At 36.5% G+C, this 26,698-nt stretch overlaps 1 protein-coding gene across 1 annotated transcript in view; it reads right to left on the bottom strand.

Moving 5' to 3' along the window:
* Positions 1-26,698, bottom strand: part of LOC140160509 (ras GTPase-activating protein 3-like) — a 48,457-nt gene that overhangs the window by 3,636 nt on the left and 18,123 nt on the right. The window contains 17 exon segments of the mRNA XM_072183743.1: positions 2,342-2,389; positions 3,723-3,812; positions 5,724-5,794; positions 8,118-8,200; positions 14,338-14,450; positions 16,204-16,277; positions 16,471-16,551; positions 17,210-17,290; positions 17,680-17,786; positions 18,647-18,770; positions 19,634-19,826; positions 20,772-20,920; positions 21,531-21,684; positions 22,467-22,577; positions 23,168-23,238; positions 24,469-24,541; positions 25,222-25,302. Of these exon segments, the coding sequence (XP_072039844.1) occupies positions 2,342-2,389; positions 3,723-3,812; positions 5,724-5,794; positions 8,118-8,200; positions 14,338-14,450; positions 16,204-16,277; positions 16,471-16,551; positions 17,210-17,290; positions 17,680-17,786; positions 18,647-18,770; positions 19,634-19,826; positions 20,772-20,920; positions 21,531-21,684; positions 22,467-22,577; positions 23,168-23,238; positions 24,469-24,541; positions 25,222-25,302 (1,704 nt within the window).

The following is a 26,698-nucleotide window of genomic DNA, read 5'->3' as shown; positions in this document are numbered from 1 at the left end:
CACCCATTCAGGTAACTCCATTTGAAATTTACACTCCCTGTGTGCATAGGGCGAGCAGTATATCACGTTTTTGGCAGGTTTACATGGTCCAATAAGCATCAGATGACTGACATATGTTAACAAAGGAAAGTCACTGCAATTTGATTACTTTCCCTATGATTGGCCATTCAATACATTCCTGTGATACAGCATAGTCTTTTCAAAATATAATCTGTGTACAGACAGATCACTGTGTGGGTATCATTATAATAGAAGCGTGTCCAAAAATAAGTTCACACCCCTTCAAATATGAAGATATACTGCAGGCCCTATGGGAAGATGAAGGTCATGCCTTCCATAGATTTTGACTGGAATAACCCACCATAGATAGGCTGCAATTCATACTGTAGGATGGTTAATCAGTTGATGGTGACAAGCAATGTAGGCAGATGGTTAGTAATTTATGATGGTATTAATTTATCACACCTGGTACATGGAATCATGAAATATTTGCAGAATCTAAATACCTATTGGGGCCTAACATGACTGGAATTACTGCCTTCTATGTGACTTGAAAACAATCCAGGTTTCTTTTGGTAGAAGTTTTAAGACCCTAATGGACTTATCCAGAGTATGCATAAGATAAATGCTCATTGCTATAATATTGATCTGTGACATATGAACAGCCATAGATCTAATCAGTTTGCTAAAACTTTTCAGTGCCACGATGCGACAAATTGGCTCGCCAGTCTGTGGTGAATTACTCATTTTTTAAGATTTCAAAAACATGTCCAACAACAGAAATTTAGGCAGTTTTACCTGAATTTAGAACGTATATCACCTAAATGGGAGGAAGAGCAGTTAACTACATAAAACTTCGGTCCTTTATAGGAAGTTACTAACTGAACAATAAAAGCCCATTGTTAATTGCAATTTGGAGCTTCAGAGACTCAAAACCTTTTACAATTCAGCTAAAATGAAAGGAAAATACTGCAGCCGCCTGACAATTGCAAATGTAGCCCAATATTTTAAGGCAAGTAGCGCGGCATTAATTTTTTGAGTCGTGGCAAAAGTGATCGCCAAGTAGCCCAATTTGCGCCTTAGTGGGAACAGCAATGGTTCACTTGATTGAATGATTACATGTATGTTTATCATATTCTTAAGAGGAATAATGTTTTCCATTCAACAATCAATATCAACTATAAGGACCTCTGGAAATATTCAAAGCATGCATGAAATGACCTCTACTGATATGAATGGTAAGATTCTATTGGATCAACAAAAATGCATGAATGTTTATACAAACCAAGGATGGAGTATACCTTTCTCGAGTCAGTAATTTAGATATTGTTTCTTATTGTATCTCTAAATGTAATAATGAGAAGTATAAAAGTATACATTTTCAGAAAGGAAATGATGCAAGGAATCAAACCAGCATAACAGATTCTTGCAGAAATTAACAGCGTTTGAGGAAAGCTTAAAATTTGAGTTTACTTTACTGACTAAAGGAAGGTGTACGGACGAAAAACAAAGCATGCATGTACTTTTTTGAATACCATATCATACTAGCATATACCGTATTTCGTCAAATAGTCGCCCCCCCTCAAATAAACGCACCCACCACTTTTTTCAACCAAGATGTTTCAAAAATGCCGATATTTCCATGCTATCTTGTGTAGTAAGCTTACCAAGTTACGCACATGGTGGATATTAGCGTCAATAATTGGCGAAAATCTGGATCAGAAACCCGGAAGTGAGCCAGAAGTCAGTGTTTTTAGTTCATAGTTTGTCATTTTAGCGTGTGTTTTAGTTTACCTAATGATTTTAACGGAATTATCGTTCTAAAATTGACCTTGAATAAACGCCCCCTTGGGAAAATGTAACGCCCGGGGCATTTATTTGACTGAAATACGGTATGCAGAATTTAAGAGACAAATCACTAGTTATCAAATGATGACAGTGTCTGGGTAGACAATTCAGTCATTGCTATACTCTGTACAGTATAAGGTGGAACATGACCTACATCAAAATACAAAGATCTTACAGATGTTATGTTGCCAACTTATGGTAGAACATACTTTAATTGTTGGAGGTCATTTAAAAAGATGGAACATGATTTGGACAGAGTGTATGAGATAACAAAGTCATGGACAGACTATATAATAGTAACTGTGAGTTGTGTTGCTCACAGTTGTAGCAACTTGTCTCTCTGAACATGTAGGCGGATTCTGATTGCTATATCAATAAATCGCTTTCAGGATTGAGCAACCAGATAGATGTTGATGCAAAAATATGTCATTAAAAAATGCTACGCTGGCAACAACTGCAGAGTATGATATGGTCAAAACAATGCCATACTGACCCAGTAACTGGTGTACAGCCAGGCTCAGTTTCCAATGTTGCTTTGCAGCTGAAAGTTAAAACATAATGAGGTTATAAGAAATTATACTCCTCACTTGGAAGATACATACAGCTGGGTCATTCCATCAGTTTGAGACAAAGGTAGGTAACCAACACCAGGCTTGAGAATGGCTTTTTTGAATTTTTTTTTAAAGTGTGTACATTTGAACAATTATATACTGAACTCAGGCTAATATCTGAAATTTCTCATGCCTGCAACACTGTGTCCTCTCTCTCTCTTGTACATACATGAAGCAAGTCACTCGCTATTTAATATCATATCAAGGTCTCGTCCTTGGCATGTTATTACAATTCTTATGATTTCTTCATTTACGGGAGAGGAAAAATTGTTGGTTATTAATGTTACCTACATTTGTCCCAAAACTGTGGAATGGTACAGCTGCCTTCCAATATATATTAAGAAGAGATTTAAAAACTAGAATACTGGTATATGAGATTTCAACAAAAACAAAACCCCAGTTCTCAAGATGGATCTCTGTGTGACAACATCAGGCACAGGATATTGGTACATGTGTGGCATAGCAAAATTTGTCTCCAAATATTGCTATGCATATCAAGGTTTGGACCGCAAATATTATCACGTAAAACATTCTATTCATTTGATATACCCGACCAGTTCCAGTTAATTGAGAGGAATGTCTATGTATTAGCTCATACACATCATGTGAAATGATTGCTCAACATGACATCCTCTCACTGGAGCAAGTGGGTATTCATTCATTTGAAATCAAATGAATGGATAATCAAAATTTCTACAATTAATGCACCAACTTCCTCCATACTCCTGAATTCATCACCCATCCCTATTCCAAGACAGTCCAAGGCTAAAAATTGTGCAAGAATCCACAAATGGATTCTTAAAAATTTTGAAAAACAACCTTTAGAATCAGGTTTGATCCTTGTACTGTGCAACAAAACTCGACCCCTCTACGCAAATATCTCATTTCATCAGGATCTTGTGGTCCAGGCACAATGCTAAAACATAAAGGCCTGAGGCTGCTGTCTTCCATAGTTCCAATATAGAAAAGCCCTCAAGACACTAAATAGCATTGTAGTCCTAGACCACAAGTTGTGGACAGAATCAGATTTTTGCAACCTAAATAATGACAATCCAATACGGCAGATTATCCCATACAGTCAAGTATGCGGCCAGCTATATCGTTGTTCATCATGAGACAGATTCCAGCAAGGATTCATAATCAAGAGCCACTAGACACAAATTTGAGAAGTGGAATTTGGGTTTTTAATATTTATATATCATATGGCAGCTATGCAACTTTTGTTGCCAAATCTACCAAGCAAGTTTGTTTTTAACTTCTTACCATATCCAATGTCCATTTTTGAAGGCTGCCGGATGGTAGTAGTGTAACCTATTTGTGTTGGTCTTGCAGATGTTTGATAAGATATCAATCCTGGAAATGTGAAAAAATAAATTGAACTATATTTATATTTATAATTAGGGGCGGCCTATCTGCTGTGCCCTAGCAGGAAATCAGTCAATATGAGACATTAAATATTAAATGCGAGGATCCAGAGGATTACATTGTCCGCGAGATATTTTTGAGAGAATAAAATCACTACATGTTCAATTCGCCGGCAGATCCGCCATGAGCTGTTGTGGCGTGTGGTGGTGAACTCAACGACATGTAATCGTGGGTGCGCGCTGGTTCGAATCCGAACGGTTCTGATTTTTTCTCTCCTTTATTATAATGCCAGTTTGTCTGAGCTTCATTTCTTTAATTTTTCTATATTTATATTTGATAAGATTTGTATTTGATATAAAGATGTTTGTCATGGGAGAGGGAGCAAAGTGCTGGATATAGACACAAGTTTTATTACAAGAAAAATCAGGGAAGCTATCTAATTCAGTAGAATTTAGTAGGGCAAGAAAGTATATGATATGTATATGACTGACCCACTCCTAAAACTAACATTACTTTCATGTAACAAGGATGCATCAGCAGTCAAGTTTCACTGAAGAAACAGAGGACCAGATCAACTAAGATGGTGAAAGCTCAGACTTGTGAGTAAAACATTTATTGGATTCAGCTAAAAAAATTAACATTTGATGTGTGTCATTCTATTCAAATTTCATTTGAGACATCTTCATTTTTGGATTGTAGAATTTTCTTTTGGATACTTAATTGAGATATAATGATTTTGGAACACTTATATCTACACCTGCAAGGCTTTTCCGTGTTGCTCACAACAAAGAATTCTTGCATAACTATTATCATTATTTTAGTAAAAGTTAGTACCCACTTGATATTGGTTTCAGAGTCTAAATACAAGGTACCAGGGGTCTATTTCACTAAACCTTTAACCCTTCGTAACTCAAGTAACCATTCGTAAAGTTACGAATACCCAATACTAGACATAAGTTTACGAAGGGTCCCTGTAGTAAATCCCTATTACTTACGAAGGGTACCGTTCATAAGTAAGTTTAGTGAAATGGAACTTACAACTCGTCGTAAGTTACGAATGATTTCAAGACTTACGAAGCTTCGTAAAGTTTAGTGAAATGGACCCCAGGTTTGATTAACAATATTATCACACTTATGTAAATTATCTCATTCAATTATCTTATTATCTCATTTGAAGTAGCGGAACTCCCGAGATATAATATGCAGTTTGTCATACCAAGAGGCAGGTAAGTGCCTACTGACATGCTATTCAATACTGTTGATTCACAAGTAACAAAAGCTTGGTAGCGTATGAAGGCTAAGCCAATTGGCTGTACACTGACACAGATTGGTCCTGTTTGGCAATTTTTGTTAGCTCAGGGAGACGATTTCGATGGGCTTCTAAAATCCCCACATCCTTCACATTTTTGTCTCTAAATGAGTCAGTTGTCAGAAATGAACAGTTGTCTAAAATGAGAAAGTTCTCAGAAATGAGAAAGTTGTCAGAATTGAGCAAGAGCTTCTCTTTTCAAAGTGGACAAAGTGTTCTCACCACTTTGGGAAGTCACTTCTGAGAGTAAATATACCCCTACATACACTGAAACTTTTCTCTTCAAACACATCCGTTTGGATTTGCGTATGATATTTCTTTGTAATTGTGTATATTTCTGAATTGATATCATGTATGTATTTCTTTTCATTTGTTTGCATATGATTCTATTTGTATGTGTCCCCAGTGCCTTAGTGCAAGTTTCTTGGTTTTAGGCGCTACATAAGGGATTGATTGATTAATTGAAATTAACTCACGATGGTAGTGTTGTAATCATTGAAATTACCTTTTCTGTAGCATATAATTGACACAAATTACTTCTACTGTAAAGGCATGCCCACATATCCCAGTAGAGTGCTATATAATCTTACCATTCTTTCTCTTCCACACAGTTATTAGCTTGGATGTATAATGCTCTTTCTGGTTGCACAACTTGGAACATCTGAAAATCAACATGCAAGTAAAAACAGGTTGTTTACTTTGTCCAAAATGGCAAACTGATTGACATGACACTTGTAGAGGTATCGTATAGACCTTTTCCTCCCATATCCCATCATGCACTATTCTGGGCTATTCCATTTGAAATCCATAACCCCCTATGGAACACGTGCCCTTAATCTCCCACACAGGCGGTGTAGATTTTAAATGGGAGTCAGGTAACCCTATTTGAAATTCAAACTCCCTTTGTGGAAGATAAGTTCATGTCTTCCATAGGGGGTGTATGGATTGTAACTGGGATGCACCCAACACTAACATGCATGAACTTACAAAAGTTTGCTGCATAGAGATGATGACTACTGTCCAATTAAGGCCTTCACACATCACATCCTCCCCTATCCACACAATTCCCCTCATGCACACCCACCTACACAAAACACTATTGTAGTTTCCATGCCTCACAATTTAACACAGTAAATTTACAATAGCATTTACACTGCTATCAACACAGTAAATTTATCTGAAAATTGAGCTTACTGGTCATTTTCATTTGTATACTCTCAATTTTGAAATATAATCGCACTCTTTAAGGTTAGCAACTATTTTAAACTGTTGCGATTTGGTAGTTCACAGCATCTTGCGAATGGTCGTAAGCTTTGGCAAAAATTGCATTGATCATTTCATAGCGAGCGTAGAAGAATTCAAATATCACAGATATACTTTTGTAGGTCCTGTGGTTCTTGAGTTATGTTGTAAAGAGGGCTGAAACAGCAACACTTTAGTAAAACATACATAACTCATTAACAACAATAAATCAAGCACGTTTTCGAAGTATATGATTTGTAGAATAAAATTTTTGCAAATTATCAAAGTGTTATTTTTTAATAATATATTGACTTCGATAATGAAAATTTTTTTTTTTGGTTGCTTCGACCAACAATACCTAGTCTACCCTTAATACCACAGCATCCTAACTGCCCACAATCAATAAGGAAAACTGACTGAATGTTTAGTATAAATTAGTTGTAACAAATTAATAACACAAAAACCAAGAAATAGAAGTGCTGTGTATTAATCTTTTAATTATCTTGTAAACATTATGTATCAAAAGAACTAGAAACACTTGTGTAAAGAATGCCATACATGTGACTATAATTGAAGATTGAATTAAAAAGACTAGTTTGCGTCTGACGTCAGGGCAAAGGCACGACATGATTGATTGCTGACCTGCGCAGTACAGCATTTTTGGTCTGGTTGACAGGACGTCATACATATAGTCTTTTTTTAATTAGGTCTTCAATTATACTGCTTTATAATTACTGTGAATTTAGTTTTCAAAGTGCAAATTTAAATATGTTAAGTTTATTGATTCGGACACACAAAGAACAGAAGGTATTACCTTGTATTTCATTTAGTTTAATAAATTGTTCAATGCACCACTGCAACTTACCACCACACACATTTACCTCGTTATTTCTGGATCATATGATTCCACAGAGAAGAAATTCAATACAGAAATCCAACTTAAAATCAAGACAACTATTAATCTTCATTACTTCTCTTTTTATCTACTTAAAGGAGGGTGGCCTGATATTTTCATACTGCATATTCCATCTTACATTGAAGCCAACAATAAAAACAATTAGTTTCCCAGTTGTCAGTTATTGCTCGTGGGTTTTCAATATTGATATTCGATATAAATGTGTATAACAATACCCCATGGAAAAATACATACTTTCGGTTCTGGGGCACACTGCGCAATTTTTTGAGAAAATATAAACTTCCTTCTGATATCAAACTTTCAGTTTTGATCAGGGAAACTCATTAGTTTTTGGGATTCTGTGAATGTTTTGCATCAAATAATAACAAAAAAGTAATATCTAACATTCTTAAAAATTCAATTTCATACTTTTTTTCTATACCGCGATCGACACAATAAACATGCGCAGCAATTGCGCGCTGTTTCATAACACATATGAACATAATATCATAACATTTAATTTCACATAACTATGCAGATATATTTGGCTATTCCATTTGAAATCCATTCACCCCCTATGGAAGACATGACCTTAATCTCCCACACAGGGGGTGAAGATTTCAAATGAAGTTACCCATTCAGGTAACCCCATTTGAAATTCACACTGTGTGGAAGATCAAGGTCATGTCCTATTTAAGCGCTAGCCCATGCATGTACATGAGAGACATCAAGCGTGTGCATAGAACCTTGTCTAAAATAATACAGGCTGGACAGTAAGGAGTACACTTTATTTGTACAAGGAATAAGGCAAAATATGATATCTTACTCTTAGTATTTTCCTACTTACGAATTTCATCTGGAATGATTCCTCTTCTAGTCTCTCCACGGCCAGGACGTTGGACACCGGTATCACACACAGCGGTTTGGATTCTATACGCCAAAAACAGCAGCAAGTAGGTTGCTCAGTGTCTAGAGATGATCATATGTTAGTCACATGACAGTTACATGATGTTACATGCAAGGAAGGAAAGACAAAGAGGAAAAGAATGGGGGAAAGACAATGCAAAATGAGTTATTCGCACCAGCTACCAAGGAAGGAGTGATTAAACTATTCCACTTGATATCTACACCCCCTATGGAAGACATGACCTTAATCTCCCACAATGTGTGTATATTTCATATGGAGTCACCCACACACTAACCCAATTTTAAATTCTTACTCCCTGTGTGGAAGATTAAGGTCATATCTTGCATGGGGGTGTATGGATGTCAACTGGAATAGCCTATTGATTGAAAGGCTGGCTGGTTAGGAAGGAAAACAAGCTGGATGTTATTTGCCCTTGTTTCCCACAAAGCAGGTGTCAAGTACAAACATGCATAGGTTATGGCTGGCAAGGATTGGTGAGATATTTTTGGTACTTTGGATTGAATTATAGCCACTGTACCAAATGAATCAGGGAGTCCAATGTACTCAATGATAGGGAAGAATGCCCAACTATACCAAAGACATGATGGTTGCTCTAAATATGTACGAGGGTAACTCTCCAAATACGTAACAAAGCAAAGCAGTGTACCTTTCACTTTTGGGTGCAATCGCTGTCCTCTAAATTACAACATGCTAAGTATTGGACAAACTAAAACTGATATTGAAGTTGCCTTAATGTTGATCAAAACAAAATTCAGTGTTTTGACATAAACTGATCTATCATTCCAACAAAAGTATATTTTCACTCAGGGGCTAGAATCAAAACTAGTGCCCCACCCCCCATAATCATGCTACAGGCAAAAAAGTATTGAAAAACTACAAACCACCATCAAATCTAGCATACACCCTGTAACACCCAAAATTAGAAAATCAGAAATTTTCTGAATTCCAATACTGTTTGTTGCATGTTTGTATTCATACATTTCAATAATGCCTAATTTGGGTTGAATCCTCCCTCCTAAGAGCACACATTCCATCCATATAAAAGAGAGCACAAAACAGCAGCCAATTAACAAATACACAATGCCTCCATGAGTGCTACATAAATACATTTCTACAACAGCAACAAACTGACCACAATACAATTACAATTATCATAATAACATATTGCGCTTTCAACATTCAAAATTTGCACTAGAGACTTTGTGAAATAACAGCACACATTAACTATATTAAAATTGTATTTGTCCCATCTCCACCCCTTCTCTACCTTTTTGCAAAATGGTAAATCCTGCAATATTCTTCCTGTTAACTTATTTCAGGCATCAATTCTCCATGAAATTGTTTCAGGCTCATATCCGATTTGTGATTTTGACATGCATACTGTCCCATCTACATTGTAGTTCCAATAAAATGTAAAATATTCCAATGAAATTTTCTAGTAAAAGTTCTTGCAAAACGGCATATTTCAAAACAGCAAAACAATCAACCACTATCTCCAGATGACAAATGAAATTACTGCATATTTCAAGAGTTGTTGTATTGAATCAAACCTAGCCAGCCAAAAGCGTTTGTCATGTTTGTGAAATCTTCTTTGGCTCAAAACAGTCAAGTTAAGTAATCAGTAAGGTGATAAGACTGTTGCATTGGTATGTGGCAATGCAAGTTTGAGTCACACCCACAGAATTAGAGAAGGAGAACCGGGACTCCCTACACCGCCATGTACAATCAGCTATGGGGAGAAAATTGGGGATATTCGGGTCCTTGCCGACGGTGGGCGGAGACGAACGAAAACGATTCTGCGTCTCATCATTAGCGTTTTGGTATCGCGTGCAGGTCGCATCTCTGTGCGTCTCTCAAATGCACCCATCATACATGTCGCGCTTGAATTGCCTCGAGCGCATTCCGAGAGAAACCGTATACCCCCAATTTTTGCTCCATGCCTGTATCAAGATGGCGGTCAAGTCCCGGTTCTCTGTCTCTAATTCTGTGGTCACACGCCAATCCATTTGTTCTTGTGAAAATAATTCAGCTAACTTGAAATTCCCCTGTGCAATGAATTAACTGCATATATTGTCTCAGTAACCAATACAAGAACTTTGGGAGATGATTCTGGTTACGATGGTTTATTGTGGTATTTTTAGGGTATGCATTTCTTAGCTGCAAGTCCCTGACTGTTGCTAAATAGTTTATATGGTGTGGCTGGGGTCACAGTACTCTGTGAATTCCTGTTAAGTGTGCTGAGCCTTGTGGGTTTATACCTGTGTATAAAGCACTATAAATCACTGTGCTCTTACACTTTGCAATAGCGAGCATAGCCCAATATAAATCACTGCTTTTTTAAATACTTATAATACAACAAACCCTGAAATATGCCGTATTCAACTGTCAAATTCAGAGAAGTACAATCACAGGCAAAACACGGCTAACTTTTCAACATTCAAGCAGGTAACAAAAGAAACACATAGATTTGGTGCACAAAACTGCCACAATCCACAAACATCATCCCTCATAATATGGCCAGCCACTGCGCTGACAACATTGGCATGCCAAGGACTCGGTTATATAAGACTTACTTCCATCAGAGCTGTACGTACAAGTGTGTTACACTGTTTGTTTTTACATGAGCAGTTTGCGGCTAGGGCATACGTGAGTCTGTGAAGAAGTGTCAACATCATGTAATTTGTGTAAAACATGTGAAAATGGTGGGGGTGATTTGGATAATATATGGCTACAGTGCATGCTGCTGTAATGATTAGGTTGATACTATGTCAGTGTTAACTCCCAACTGCCCCCATCATGTGTCTAGAGGCTTTGGGGAGGGTCTGTTATAGGATTATCTATCCACTTTGCAGAATAAGATACTTTTCTTTCAGCAAAATACACATAATTATGTCACATATCGCTATGAGTTTGGCAAAATATCAAAATAGTAATTTGTCTTTGTTCATATTAAGCATGAAGTGTGTTGAATCAGAGAACAGGGATCAGGTGGCAATGCATGCTCTGTTAACTAACACTGTATGGTGTCTTGAATCAGAGAACAGGGATCAGGTGGCAATGCATGCTCTGTTAACTAACACTGTATGGTGTCTTGAATCAGAGAACAGGGATCAGGTGGCAATGCATGCTCTGTTAACTAACACTGTATGGTGTCCTCTTTAGCTCAATTATCATGCTGAATAAATACATTTCCCTGTTAAATAATTGACACACAGCCCTCTGGCTCTCTACCATATGATCCCTGTCCTCTAAATCGAGCCAAATCCATATTCAGCATTCTGCCAAACTCATGACGGAATTTAAACATTCATGCTAAAGTGACCCATGAAGTATAAACATGTATCTGGTATGTTAACTCGAAGGTAAAAACCACACAAAGGCCACCATTTACTTTTAAAGTGTTATCAATTTCATACATTTCTGATTAAAAAGTAAATTATTTGGTAAGAATGTGTCATTTTTTTTAAAGCTGCAGCTAGAAACCTCACTTGTGCACTTGGAATTTTTAAGAAGTTGCAACTTAAAAGAATACTGTTATACTGTGTTATATAAAGTTATGCTTAAATGGATATGCATCAAGCATTTGATCTTCACATTGGCATGTCTGGTGTAGGAGCAACGGTGACCACACGCAGGTCGCCACTCTGTTCAGGCTACATAACAAATTCTCAAGCTTAGCAATTTACTCTGTGTATTCATTTTGAATGTGCAAATTTTCAAATTGCAAAAATTGTTAAAATTTTAAAGTTTGAACTCTTTCCATTTTTAGACAATTCACCCATTGCACAGTTCTGCGATATGCGAGGAGAGTCTCAATCTGGCAGCATACGTGAATGGGAATTGAACCAGTCATATAACACTGCATAAAGTTATGTAGTTCTCTGTTTCATGTCTATTGTCAATTCAAGGCTCTCTTTGTTTATGGTGTAACCGTGCAATGGGCAAATGAGGCATCAAACTGCATTCCATAAATTTCTCCATATATTTAATTTTATCATTTTAATATTCATAATACATTTATTTTTGCACCTTTCACATTTCAAGCAGCTGCCGTGAAAATAACACCCCACAAATATATTCACTTTGTGTACAGGTCAATGTACGGACACTTAGAATCGAAAATTTAAAAACAAGTGAAACAAGTTAATAATTATTGGCACATCATAAAAAATGGCACAAAACTTTTTACAGTATTATTTTAAACTTCGGACTTCGCATGTAAGTGTGGCCTTCGTTTTTGTGTGGGATTATAATATCATTTAAATGAAAATCTACAAATAAGATATGTTTTTCTTTCATGAAATGACAATCAGAGGAGTGATGCCCCTCCCCAAAAACACACCCTGATGTAACATTCACCCCTAAACCACTTTTCTAATTTTATATTAAAAGTAATAAAAATAATAATAATGAAAGCATAGTACATTGGGTTTAGTATTTTGGTATACCTTAGTTTCATTAGTTGTTAAAGAAGCACTTTGTTATATGGTAAATACTGTTAGCTTTGTCGCAAAAGTTATAACAATTTGACTGAACTTGTGCAACAAGTTTCGTCTTAACTTAACTCTTGGTAACACATTGGATAGTTGGTTTACTTGAAAATTCCAAACATGTGATAAGAAATAATGAAATTCAAACAAGAAGCACTCCAATGTGTTGAATTTTTAAATACTATTTTAACCAACAGTTATAAACTTAAAATACATGGGTTACTCAAAATATTCTCCCTAAAGACTTGCGACGTCAGGTCTGAAAAAAATACACTGTAATCTCAAAACTTTTTATGAAAACTTTACAAGTCTCTAAATCAAAACAGGATTTATTACTCCGGAAAAGGTAGAGGCTATATACCAGTGTTTTGATAAAAACTAACAGATAAGTCGCTGTTGAAGTGACGTAATTATCGGATTATCTACCATAGCAATAGGTTAAAACAATTTTTGAATATATCACGCTGCACTAGTACGTTCACACAGTACTTCTGCATTGAAACATAGATGTCAAAGAGCACGGATTAAGACCTGGATCGTAATTCTAAAGAATATTCATATCATGCTAATCACTTGCAACTGTAAGGTTAATATCTTTAAAAAGACCGGTATTGTATTCAATCTATGATTGCAGACATACACAGGTGATGAGTGCAACCTGCTTGTAGTGCAGCTCGGTATGTTCAAAAATTGTTTGAACCTATTGCTATGGTAGTTAAACCGATTATTATATCACTTGACAGCGAATGCCATCAGACATACATGCAAACAGAATGGATCTGGTAATAATATCCTTCATCCAACATGACCTAAATAAACTTTCTTTCTGGACTACCTGACTACCTGTTATGACATTAAAGTCAGACCATTTCTGTGTGAACATCTTTGTAACAGTGTTTTTCACATGTTAATAGCCTGCTTACACAAACATACTTGCTAATATTCACAAAACAGGCTTGGGCAATACCAGTTGAATTCCATACACCCCTGATGAAAGACAGAACTTTAATCTCCCACAATAAGGGTGTAGACTGCAAATGAAGTACTCATTCGGGTAACCCCATTTGAAATTCACACTCCCTGTGTGGAAGATTAAGGTCATGTCTTTGACAGGGGGTGTATGTGTATGAATTTCAACTGGTGGAATAGCCCATTAGTATGCCATAATCCTTGACCAAAAATTATAATCTCAAGGATAGTGGGCCATTTATGTCAATATTATAATGATATAATGATATTGTAAGTCAAACTTATCAAAAAGTGATTTGATTCACACAAGCTGCTCTCATCTGTTGAAGTTCTTGTCCTGATTTAACCCCAAGCACTACCTGCCGATCTAACATTGCCTCTGATTGGTTAATTACATGATATTTTCACTTTAATCACCAATCAGAATGGAGCTTTGCAAATAATTCACCCCAATTTTTTAGCATGGTGAAATTATTCTAACAATGTTGCTGATTGGGCCAATTGATAATGAAAACTTTTTTTTTAGCCAATCGGCAGGTAGTTCTCATGGGGTTAAGCAAATAAAGGATCATACCTAATTATTAGACTAATCCAGTGAATACAGCATGGTCTTGTTTTATCTTTTGTTTCATTCTCTCATTACTATTGGCGTAAATATCCACCACATTTCTGCCCCTCACCTTTAAATTTGGCGTAAGATAATTCATGGTTAGTAAGCTTAAACCACCTCTTCTTGAAATTCTTCACACCGACACCCATCTTGTTCCTGCCCTGGGCTCTTTTCGTCATGAACCTGTTCATAGAGAAAGTTGTACAAAAGATTTGTAGCAAAGACGGGCCAAATTAGTCTCGTCTTAAGTTGAGAAAAATGCCATATGGATTTTGCAGTGGCAGATTTGAATTAGCTTACACGGTTGCGTCTCCTTGCGTCTCCATCATATGGACAAATCGCCCTTCTACGTGTGTGTATATGCCTAGCGGGATTAGGTCAGTGCGGTCGATTCAAAACTGACATTGCAAAATTCAACATGGCGTTACTCTCAATTTGAGTAGAGGCAGTATGGAATAAAGTTTATACGCAGGCATTTTTAAAAACCAATCCTGCTCCGATAAGTCCTACTCCAAAAATTAAACAAATTAAGTCCTGAACAGAACCACAATTTCATATTTGTAGGCTTGGTTACAATATTATATACCATTAGCCGTTTCTATTTTCCTATTGCTTATTTTGTTTTATTTCAACTTTCTTTTATCCATGGTAGTTCCATTCAGTTTCTAGCACTGCTTTCCTAGGAGTGACATAATTATAAACCAGTTGAGGACTGAGATATATGATAGATATAAATTCATTAAAAGATACAGATTACATTTCACATGATGAAATGTTACTAACTAAATCAGAGATGCCAGTCTTGTCAAAAACACTACCAAAAAGTCTGAAAAATAAGTTTCCCTATACTGTTTGGTTTGAAGCAGGAAAAAAGATAGAGACAGAGAAAGAGAAAGGAGGGAAGAGGGGGAGAGGGACAAAGGGAGCAAAGGGGGTACAGTGAGTGAGTGAGTCTGTATGTGACGGAGGATGTAGTAAACATGGTAAAAGTATTGGTGAATTTTTGGTAGGCAAATCCAGTAAAATAGTACTCACTTTCTGAGCTATCTTGATCACAGATGTCCTGCCATGGGACTTGGTAGTCTAATTCCCACAGGTTCTTGATTGGTTTAGCAGCAAGTCAAGATCATCTGTGTCATCAAGATGACATAACCGGTCATCGAAAGCTCAGAAAGTGAGTACTATTTTACTGGCTTTGCCTACCAAAAATTCACCAATCGTATGAAACAATCCTACAAATGAAACTCTTTAATGGTAAAAGTATATAAATACAACATGTTTTGAGGGGAAGTAGTCAAATCATCCAACACCGAGGGACCAGTAGTTTTGAATACTTCCCCGAAATGGAACATGTTGTATTTGTTTTACTATACCTCAGAAATATTTTCACTGTCACAGTAAAATCGTAAACAAAAGTAAAAACACACACCAGTCAACGTGCCAGCCCGCATAAATATTTTCACTATTACGGTAAAATCGTAAACAAAAGTAAAAACACACACCAGTCAACGTGCCGGCCGGCATGGTAAATAAGCTTAATATTTTGCTTACCTGATTTTATTGGAGGATTTCTGAGCAATCAATTTACAATTTTAACCTATATTAACCTAATTTTCTTTTTAACGTTCCATAAATAACATTTTGTTTCATCAAATGTCAAATTTGTGTGTTATTATCCATCGGTTATCTCGGCAAAATAACTGCAGCAGACGCCATTTTCTTGATAAATGCATCTGCAGAATCGCAGTTGTGTAGCATAATGCTACGACTGAAGGGACAGTGACGCGTTATTGCACAGGCACGGGGAATTGGTGTAAATACCGTACTCGGACGCTGGCATTATTAAGCAATAAGATGTATGGATTACCTAATAAATATTTATGAGGTATAGTAATAGCTAAGACAGCTCAATCGATAAAAGAGGCATCCGACTTACCCTTCCTTTAACACAATCGGTGCTTCTATTGTTTTTGCCCTTGCTAGACTGGAAGACGACACCACATCTAAAAACTGATGAGAAAGCAAAAACATGTGGATTACATATACGATATTCACCCATGTTTAACAACTACATTACATGAGTATTGATTCTTTTCAAATGTTAACTGGTAGATGTAGATGTCACTTATCTGATTTGCTTTCAAAACTTATCTTGTAAAAATAAATATTTAAAATAAAATATCAAAAAGTTCGGCCTACTTACCCTCCTAATCCCTTCTACATGTTCTCTGTTGAGTAATGTTGAGTATAATGGAGCCATATACTCTTCTTTCATGTTGGCATTCTGATTCAAATACAAAAACACAATAACAACAATTTAACAAAATAACTTATCACACCTCCAACATTTTGGTAATTTATCAAATTCTATTCTCCTCTTCCTCTACCATATGATGAAAACCTGACGGTTGTAATTGCAGTTGAAATTCATACACCCTCTATGGAAAAGATCTCATCTCCCATACAGGGGGTACAGATTTCAAATTGAAATACCCATTCAGGTAACCCTATCTGAAATTCACACTCCCAATGTGGAAGATTAAGGTCACATCTTCCATAGGGGGTGTATGAATTTCAACTGGAATAGGTCAATGTCTTCTCTACTTCCTGAAGTCACAAACTGAGTTTGGCACAAAAAAAAATTTGAAGAAAATTTGTAGGAAATAGTGATTTAAATGTAAGATGCCTCAATTTACAGAGCATATTGATGTTTTATTCCTGATATCAAATGTAGTACTTGAAGTTTCAACATTCTAAGCATTGTGCATGTTTTGTTCATCTTTTGCATTGAATCACCAAAATGTATTCTTATAAGACTGTCTTATATATCACTTCACTGCAATAAAGAGTTGTTGTGCAATAAGCCATAAACTTATTCAAAATAAAAATAAAATCTAACCATTAATTGAATCTAACATGTTTATATAATTTTGTCCACTTACCAACTTGTCTGGATTGACATGGTTCCCTAATGTTTGTACTGCCTTAGAAACCATCTTCAGTGTTCTTGCCACATTTTCATCCTGTAATATAATTTGACAGAAAAGATTGAGTGTAAGAATGCTACACAAATATGTTCTGCTTTTCTTGTACGGGGTCTGGGCTGGACACACACGCACAGATATGAATTTTCTTATTACCTGTACATGCTACAAAGATATCATACGCAAAGATTAAGACCGACTCAAAATTGCACCATAAGTAACGCTATGGAAATCCGCTATCTTGATTTATCGCTCATGAAGGGCAGATAATGTACCCCTGACATTCATCAGCAAGAGCCCAAAATCATTTTGAATCAAACTCGCCTGGCGCATAATAAAATAATCTAGAGTGATAGTCCCCAGATATGATATTGTGAATTCAATAGTAAACTACTAAAAAAGCACCATCCATCCATGTTGTAACTTACAGGGTTATCATTGCGTAGATTGAAGAGCTTTGGAGATAAAATTGCTGGTGCAAAGAATCTCAGGAAGACAAACCCACTGACCGCAGAGTAACGAGCATATGGCTCATCTGAAACAAACAAACAAACATCAAGCCATAATGATATTAGCACAAGGTTACTAGGTCTATGTAATGATAACTCATATAGACGGATCCAACAAGCCAAGTGATGGTCAGGATTAAGTCGGCCATAGCTGGGGGCCATCCGTGACAAACTAGATTAGTCTGTTTGGATTGCGATCCAAGACGGCCACTATCGCGAGCGCATCGGATCGTGTAGCACTTGCGCCGCATCACGGGAGTGGTAAACACTGCACGCCTATGATACTGGCGTCGCGTAAAATGGATGGATGGTCCCCAGCTATGGTCGCCAGTGAGGTGTAGGAATGTGGCTTGTAGGATTCGTCTATAGATGGAAACAAGAATAAACCACAAACCAGCTTCATGAGGCAGGTTTATAAGTATCAGGTTCAGATCTGTAACAGGGGATATAGGGGTCACTCCTTTAAAGAAAAATCTCTTTTGAAGATGAAATACCTCCATACCTTTTGGATTAGGACTAATTAAAACTGTTGAATTTGGTTGGAATCCAAAAATCTTCCACAATGGGGATGAGGTTGTCAAATGGAACAGCACAATATAACAATCTCTTCATTTAGGCCTAACAAAAGAAATTGTTTGTTTGGCGTGACATAAAAAAACAATTAAGGTAGGTAGGTCAGGATTTTTTATTTTTACCTTTTTGGAACTTTTCTTCTTCTTTTTTCAAAATTTATATATTTATTTATCTTTATTTATCTTTTTATTTGTTTATTTGTTTATTATTTTGCACAAAAAAAAGAAAAATCTAGGGTCGGGCCTACTTTTAGGGTCGGTCGGATTACGCCAATCCAACAATTTTTTTGGGAGCCTTATGTTGCATGTCTTACCTGGGAAGTGTTTGAGTGCTGCTTCTTTTAGATAGTAGAACATTTCACACATGCCAGTAGGGCATGCCATAGCAGAGTCCACAATGGCTTGGTACGCTTGCTCTACATATCCTTCCAGATTGGCCTGAAAACAGTAAGGTACAACAGCATTATAAAATACGGTTATGTATACATTGTACTTTACATACATGTAGGAGAGACCTAAGGATACACCATTTTTACCTGAATGGAACTATAATTGAAGACAGAGATAAAAAGACTATTATGCGTCTGACGTCACTGTCAATCAAGGCGAAAAATTACGTACTTTTTCAAGGCGAAAAGCAACTTTTCTAGGCATTGTTAACATGGTGCCTTCGGGAATGAAAGTTTCCTACTATAAAGACATAACTTTTGAGATGGTTTGTATGTTTGAAGGTACAAAATTAACCATAAGGCGACCAGTTTTATCGCCGCGTTCAGCAATTTGCTCATCATCACAAGACACTTGTAAACAAACAGTGTTTGAGTTTGATTGACAGATGACGTCAGACGCATTTTAGTCTTTTTATCTCTGTCTTCAATTATACTGTAAAGGTGGAAAGTTTTGTACTGCATTTATTTTCATTCATCTCACGTTCCAAGTAGCTACCGCAAAAATGACAACACACAAATATATTTATTTTGTGTGTAGGTCAAAAATTACACAAAAATGTCATCTTTTACAGAATAAAAAAGTGGAAATATTACTTTCTTTGTGGGCACTTTGGATATTCTTTAACCCCCATGTGTACTACTGCCTTTGATAAAGTGCCCCTGATTGGTCAATTTATACATGATATAATCATCCGAGCAACCAATCGAAATAGAGCTTTTAGATATCTCGGAATTGTAAGTTTAATCCCCTTCAGCCCTACTGACTATTCTTACCATATCTCTTATTGGCTTAATACATGATTTAGCCATCATTGTAACCAATCAAAATAGTCAATTGAGGTTATGACTTACCATGTTTGTCTCTAGATTTTCACCATCTTTTAACTTGGTAGGATCTACCTCATAAGGTTTCTTGTTCTCAAAGATGTCATCAAGTAGCATTTGCAATGTATCGTATAAGTAGTATAAACCATCTAACTTCATGTATTCATCTACACATTTGGAAGCTAAGGAATTGCCACGGAATATTGTGTTTGGGTCGCTTCTGTTAAAGCAAGAGCAAATAGTGCAAAATACATTTTGTTAAATAAAAATCACATCTAGATGAACACTTACAAAAAGTACATTTTGATTGAATAATATGAAAAGTCTGATGTTAAGTTTTATTTTAAGGGTATTAAAGGATGTCTCCAGCAATCACAACATTATGCCTTCAATGTTAGAAAGATAATTATTAACCCTAACACTCAAAAATACCACAAAAAACCACGATGAAAAATTAAGCGCATGCGTGAATCCCAGGGTCTGCGATGACGCAATCACCCTGAGTGTTATATGCTCACGGAATTGCTGCCCGGGCAGCAATAACCTTTGTAGCTACCGGTCCGTGATCGTGTGGTTGGCATGCGGGGGGTCAACGGTTCGAATCCCGGGGGTGCCAAGTGACTTCTTTGTTCATCTTCTCTCCTTTTTCGTATCTTCTTTAACTTCCGATATCAAAAAGCAGGGTTAAGTGTTAGGGTTAAGCACGAATCACATGGTTCTATTTGGCTATGGCTCTCAACACACGATATTCAAAATTCTCGTGCCGAAATTGTACAGTGCAATGACGTCATGGTTATTTGTGCTCAATGTTGCCAGCCTTCATTGTATTACTGGGACGGCATTGCACTGGACAATTTCAGCGCCCGGGAATTTTGAAAATCGTGTGTTGAGAGACGGCTGTATTAATTCATTTTTATGGTCAATACGAGCTTGTTTCGAATAAAACCACATGATTCGTGATTGCCTTTATCTCAGTTTCAAATTTGCCGCCATTGGCCCCCATGGACCAGATCGTGTCACATATAAGGCATAATGCTGTGATTGGCGAAGACATCCTTTAACAGCCTGTGGAAGAGTATAAATATGCACTCAAGTTAGACAATAAAAATATAAAACAGAAGCAGTAAACTCAGTTTCAACCCAAACATATTTGTTTAATACTTACGATGTTCTTGACACTTCATAGTCTGTGAGTGCTTTCAGCATAGGAACCACCCTATTATGATAATGGAATAACCTGACAAGTGCCCTCGCTGGTCGTAGTTTGTCTTTCACAAGCTCCCCAAGAATGTGAATGGCACTGGCTGATGTTGGCTATAAATATCAACAAAAAAATCAATTAGTATCTTTCAAAACTCTAAACTTGTACAGTAGTTAAAACACACTTTTGATTTACTTTAATAAAAAAAAATTAAAGGAGGCTCAAACCCACAATCTTACGATTATGAGGCCTGTGTTCTACCGCTTGACCACACATGTCCAGTATTTGTATTTAATAGTAATATTTAATTATTTCTACATATGTGTAGGCATCTCAATCTGCCATGTGAACTTTTAACTTAAAACCAAGTGAACTTGTAAGAACACACCAGCAACACTGCAGAGGCTAAAACTTGTTTCATCATACACTATAGTGTACGTGTCTTATCTTAAGTTGAGAGTAACACGCGTAGAAGGGCGAGTTGTCCATACACCAGTGACACAACTGCGTAAACGCACTGATTCAAATCTGCCACATGGCTTTACTCTCAAATTAAGATGAGTCTAGTGTCTTAAAGATTGAGCTAACTTGACTGCTTTAATCAAGTGCTTGTTGTATTAGTAAAGGGAAACAGCAGGATGACACACTGTGCCCATTGAAAAAGCTAAAAACAACAGAAATTTGAATTCTTTCTAGAGACGTGACAATCTGCCCTTTCCTTACCTCAACTTTGACTGACTCCAACATGATATCCCTGAGTTGTTCATAGTACTGTGAGGGGAACACATGGTCCTCTGTGTAATTAATCCTCACTCGCAGTGAACCAATGTCACTTTTATTGTTGCTTTTGTTGGATTCTCTTGGCTGCAAGAAGTACCTGCAAAATATAATAAATAAATCCAAGGATTTATAATGTGTGACTTGCAGCAAACAAGGGGATCTCAAGGCAGTGAAGTGCAGATTTTAATGCAGCTATGATGACACAATGAGGTGAACCGACAAAGACAGGAAGCTGAGCTCTAGATTCTCGCATTTCACAATACAATGCGCCACCAACAGTTGCTCTTGCTAGTCCAATTTTTGACCTCTAGCGTTGACATCGCCTTGCTAGCCACCATTGGATTTTTAAGCGAGTGTGATAATAATGCTGAAAATGGCTCCACCAAGGATTCCGTGGATCTAATGGATCTAATACAATTATTGTAAACTGCTGTTTAGTGTGCATTCGCATGTAACATAATTATATTGACATTTAAACACATAATGTTCCTGTGTTACGGCTTATTTGTGACAACTGAATGCAAAATTACATGCAAGTACTTGATGATATCTACTTCTGGGTCTGGCTTGTCGACCAATTTCCCACAATTCAACGCGCTATGACGACTGTCACATTTAAACCGAATGGGGGCACATAGATTGCGAAATGCGAGAATTGTGGCCCCACTTGACTTTTCACTATCTACTGATGGGTAGAGGGAACCGTGGACATCTTAATTTGCTGAGCGTCCTCTGTTATCTTTGAATTTTCAAGTGTGTATTCTAGTTTGTAAGTTTTTACAAACACACCCAACCCCACACATTGGATCACAAAAATATATTTTCATGAAACCTTTGCAAGCCTGTTCTATTTATTCCACCCATGTCCTCCATACTCACCATGCTTTATGCGGTCTGTCTGCAGCCAAATCTATTGCACCTATAGGTATCCGTACCTCCCCAATAAACACATCTCCTCCAAGAGAACTCCATGAATTCCATAACGATATTCTGTAATTAATGCAGTCATAAATTCTTACGCATTACATCTCAGTTGGACATTCCATAATGTTCTGCACTGATCACAAGTACTGACAGCAGAGCAGGTTGTCTAAAACATATCTCCATACATTGTGATTCTTGACTAAGGTGCTGCAGGTTTTGCTTTATGCTTTGTGTGTTTCACATAGTAAATGGCATATATGTGTTTAAATTACATGCAAAACATTATATCATATTATTCACTATGAAATTTGAAAGAATTTCCTTCACATTCACAATAGGGTTACATGGCAACATAGCAATATATTGCAGTTTTCATAACATTGAGAAATCAACACATAAAATCAACAAATATGACCACAGCCATTCTCCCTGATTCCTCGTTCTTTAGGGGGCCAGCATCTGCCCACACAAATGCAAGCATCTTTAAAATTGTGGTGCTCAATATTTTCATCTGGATCCCTCTCTCAGTATTTCATATTATCTTTTTATGTTATTTAGCCCTACCCCCAAGCAAAACTCATTCACATACCCTCACCATATAATTTACAGTACATAATAAATCCATAAAAGTATGCATAATGCAAGCCGCAACTTACCTTAACTCTAAATTGCAAAGTTCTTCATCTACTGGACTAAACTGATGTCTTTCATTTACACCCTTTGACAACTGCACATGTAAAACAAATATTAAACATGTAAACATAAAACTATTGACTTATTACATTTAACATTAAAAGGGTATCATTTCTGCAGTAGGAATATCTTATTGTTGTATCATAAACATTTGAGAAAAACAAATTATGTGTGGGTGTATATGTGCATATTTTGGTCAAATGTGTGTAACAAGTTCACAATAAGGCTTTCTACTATGACAGAGGGGATATATACAGCCATTGTAGACAATGCTAAATATGTTTGTAGACATTGGGAAGAGGGAATCCCCACACTGCATAGTAGAATCACATCTTATAACCTCATTTGTTTCTCTATGTAACTAGAAAATCAATCTTCCAACAATTTGACAGCACAGCTGTCAGCTGTAAAAAAAAACCAGTAGGATACTTTCTCAATGAAAGGTATACTATGAAAAGTGAATAAGAAAGTCAAAATTCACCAACGATTTTCAGTTACATTGCTACCTGATCAGGCTACATCAGACTGCAAATGTGATGGTAATTGGCAAGATTTACCATCACACAACGAAAACACAAGTCAAGTTTCTGCACAGTCTGATGAAGACCAGGTGATCGGGTCGCAACATAACAGAAAATCATTAGTGAGTCCTGATCAACTGACACATCTTACACAAAGGACACAACTAAATTGTAACTATTTCATTGGAAACTGTGTACAGTAAACAACATGCCTTGATTTTAATTATAGGTTGATAACTGTGCATCAGTTCTTTGGAGGTATTGTGAAAAATCAAAACATGTTGCCTTTGGAACCGAGGAATATTCCGATGGGCGTAGGCCTAAGCAGTAAAATGTTTATATTTTTCATATCACCAGAAATATAACTGATGCAAAGTTATCAACCAAATTCATAACCCTCACCTTTTTCCTCTTTTTACAAAACAGTACAATTTTTATTTTTTAAATTTATAAATATAAGCAGTTTCAATCACAATTTGCATTTTGCCCTTCAAAAAATCGAACAAGCTTACCACAGCATCACAATGTGCAAATATGGTAGTTGTGTGAACTGTTCCATTGCATAGGATATACGCATGCGGAAGTCATTGCACTGCATAGTTTTTCGCTATGTCACATGCAATGGTCACTAGTGGATATCAATAACCTCATGTTTATCATCTATACACATATATGGATTGATATGCTGAGGTTATGAATATGAAAGAAGTAGCAAACAAAATCATGAAATGAAATGACCTTACCTCAAATGTAAAACTTTCATCAAACTGAGGATTCACTGTTTTCTTTCTCACTTTGGTTCTTTTTGTATCATTTCTGAAATAATAATCAAGGATACAAAAAGAAATTATTACCATTATAGTACTGACCCTGGTATAATAGTTCTACCCCATTTTAATTGAATTATGACTAAAATTCAGGGGTGGGATTATAAACCAGATCAAAAATTGTGCACGAAACTTCTTAACTGATGAAAAATTTATAGTTTCTAAAAAGAGCATGCATTACTGACAGCAATAATATTATTTATAGACAAGCACAGCGAGACGGCATTACACTTTGTGTATTTATTGAACTAAAAAAACCTTCTTGCTTAAACCTGATTAATTGTAACTCAATTTATGGTACTCTTGGCCTATTTGATGCTGCCTTTTTTTTACCATTTTCAGGTTTTCCATACAAAAGAGTTCACCACTTACATGCTTGTGTAAAGCCTTGAATGAAAGCCCAATGGCAAACTAGGATTATTCGCCTACTGGACTGTACATGAATTCTAGTAAATTTCCTAATTGTTCCAGGTATGTGATAGTGATCATCGAGTGCATAGTTTCTGCCCCTTCTACCCACTCAATGTTTAGTGGACAACTGTGACAACTGATCAGCGTATCACTCCTGTGTTCACACTCCTGTACACTCGATGCACAGCCCACATCTCTAAACAATTCAGCAACTTACATTCATCTTTGCTAAATCATCCCTTGGATATATCAATTTACCTTGTTATTGAACAAAGAGTTACATTTGCATATGGATCACATCTTCCCTGCACTATAGTTAAACCGTTGCCCTCTAAGCACCTGTACACAAAGACACAGTAAGAATTAAAACATTAGTTCTTTAATTGAATACCTGTGTTGCCTGTTAGCTCCATAAACACTCTTATGGAAGATGTCCCTGCTAAACACATCACAAGAAATAAGTCCCCCTCTCAACTGCCCTCAAACTGCCCTTTCCAAAAGTCACAAAGTAGGCCTATGCTTGTTAACTGCAAGATGTATTGTACAAGGAATGGGACTAGCCATCTTACAACTCACTGTGCTGAACTCTGCAGCAAGGAGGGGATTTGCATGGCTGAATGATAAAGAATCGATACACAAATGTTCACATGGTGAGGATTATAAACTGCACTCAACCACAAGGGTTTTCCATAGTAACAAGTCATGAATCAACTTTCGTGACAAGCATAGGCCTACTTTGTGACTTTTGAAAAGGTCAGTTTTTGTCTAAAATTTGGGCTCATTCAGTCCTGAAGTCATGGACATCTTTCATTTTCACACAACACTTAGTAAACAGTCATATAATTATTTCAAAGTTAGTTTTATTGGTACAAAACGAAACTTTACAATGTTATGATGAAATTTTGAGAGGGGGACTTATTTCTTGTGCTGTGTTTATTTCATTTCCAAGTGAACTTTAAGGTCAATACAAGTGGAAGTTTGTGTGCATTTTATGTTCAAATCCAGCAGACAACATGGAATATGATTATACCCAGTTAGATTACATGGAAAAACAGTGGCATGATCGACGAGAATTAAACCCGAGGTACTGGGTTCGATTCCCAGGCGGGATCACTTTTTCTACTTGTCTCCTTTATTATTTGCAACGGCGAACCTGGTGAAAAATTATGTTTATCCAGTTAGATTGTACACAATTTGGGTCCTAATTGGAACACCTTATTTGGAATTCCAAAATCTTCCAACCCTCCTTTTCCGCCATTTTTAGATGAAAATTGTTGGATTTTGTATGTTTTTTACTATTGAATTTGGAATTTCAAAACTCTTCTTTCAGAGGGGGTATTTTTTAAATGGAATAACTCGTACCTCAAAATAGTTCAATTATAACCAAAACTAAAATATCTAAAACCAAGTTCAGTAAGTTCAAAATACGTAATAATGATTGAATGTTTAGATTCCTTCACAATCATATCTTTCCTGGAAAATACTGATCCCATAACATATCACGGAGGTTAACAATGCAATAGCTGCCATGTGTTATTACATGTACAATATAGAATGCAGATAATTGTCAATTGTCTATAGGGCAGCTATTTCATATAGGGCAATAACCCGTCAATATGTTGCATGATCAGAATACAAGATGTTTGTTATCAGTAAAATAAACCACAATTTGGGATCAATTTTAGAGAGAGGTAATGAGGCATGTCCACACTGAGGTCTTTTTGCTTTAAAAGCA

Source organism: Amphiura filiformis, chromosome 9 (assembly GCF_039555335.1).
Source record: "Amphiura filiformis chromosome 9, Afil_fr2py, whole genome shotgun sequence".
In the NCBI taxonomy this organism is placed as follows: Eukaryota; Metazoa; Echinodermata; class Ophiuroidea; order Amphilepidida; family Amphiuridae; genus Amphiura; species Amphiura filiformis.
The sequence above is the reverse complement of the archived record's forward strand: the minus strand, read 5'-3'. Positions and strand labels throughout refer to the sequence as shown.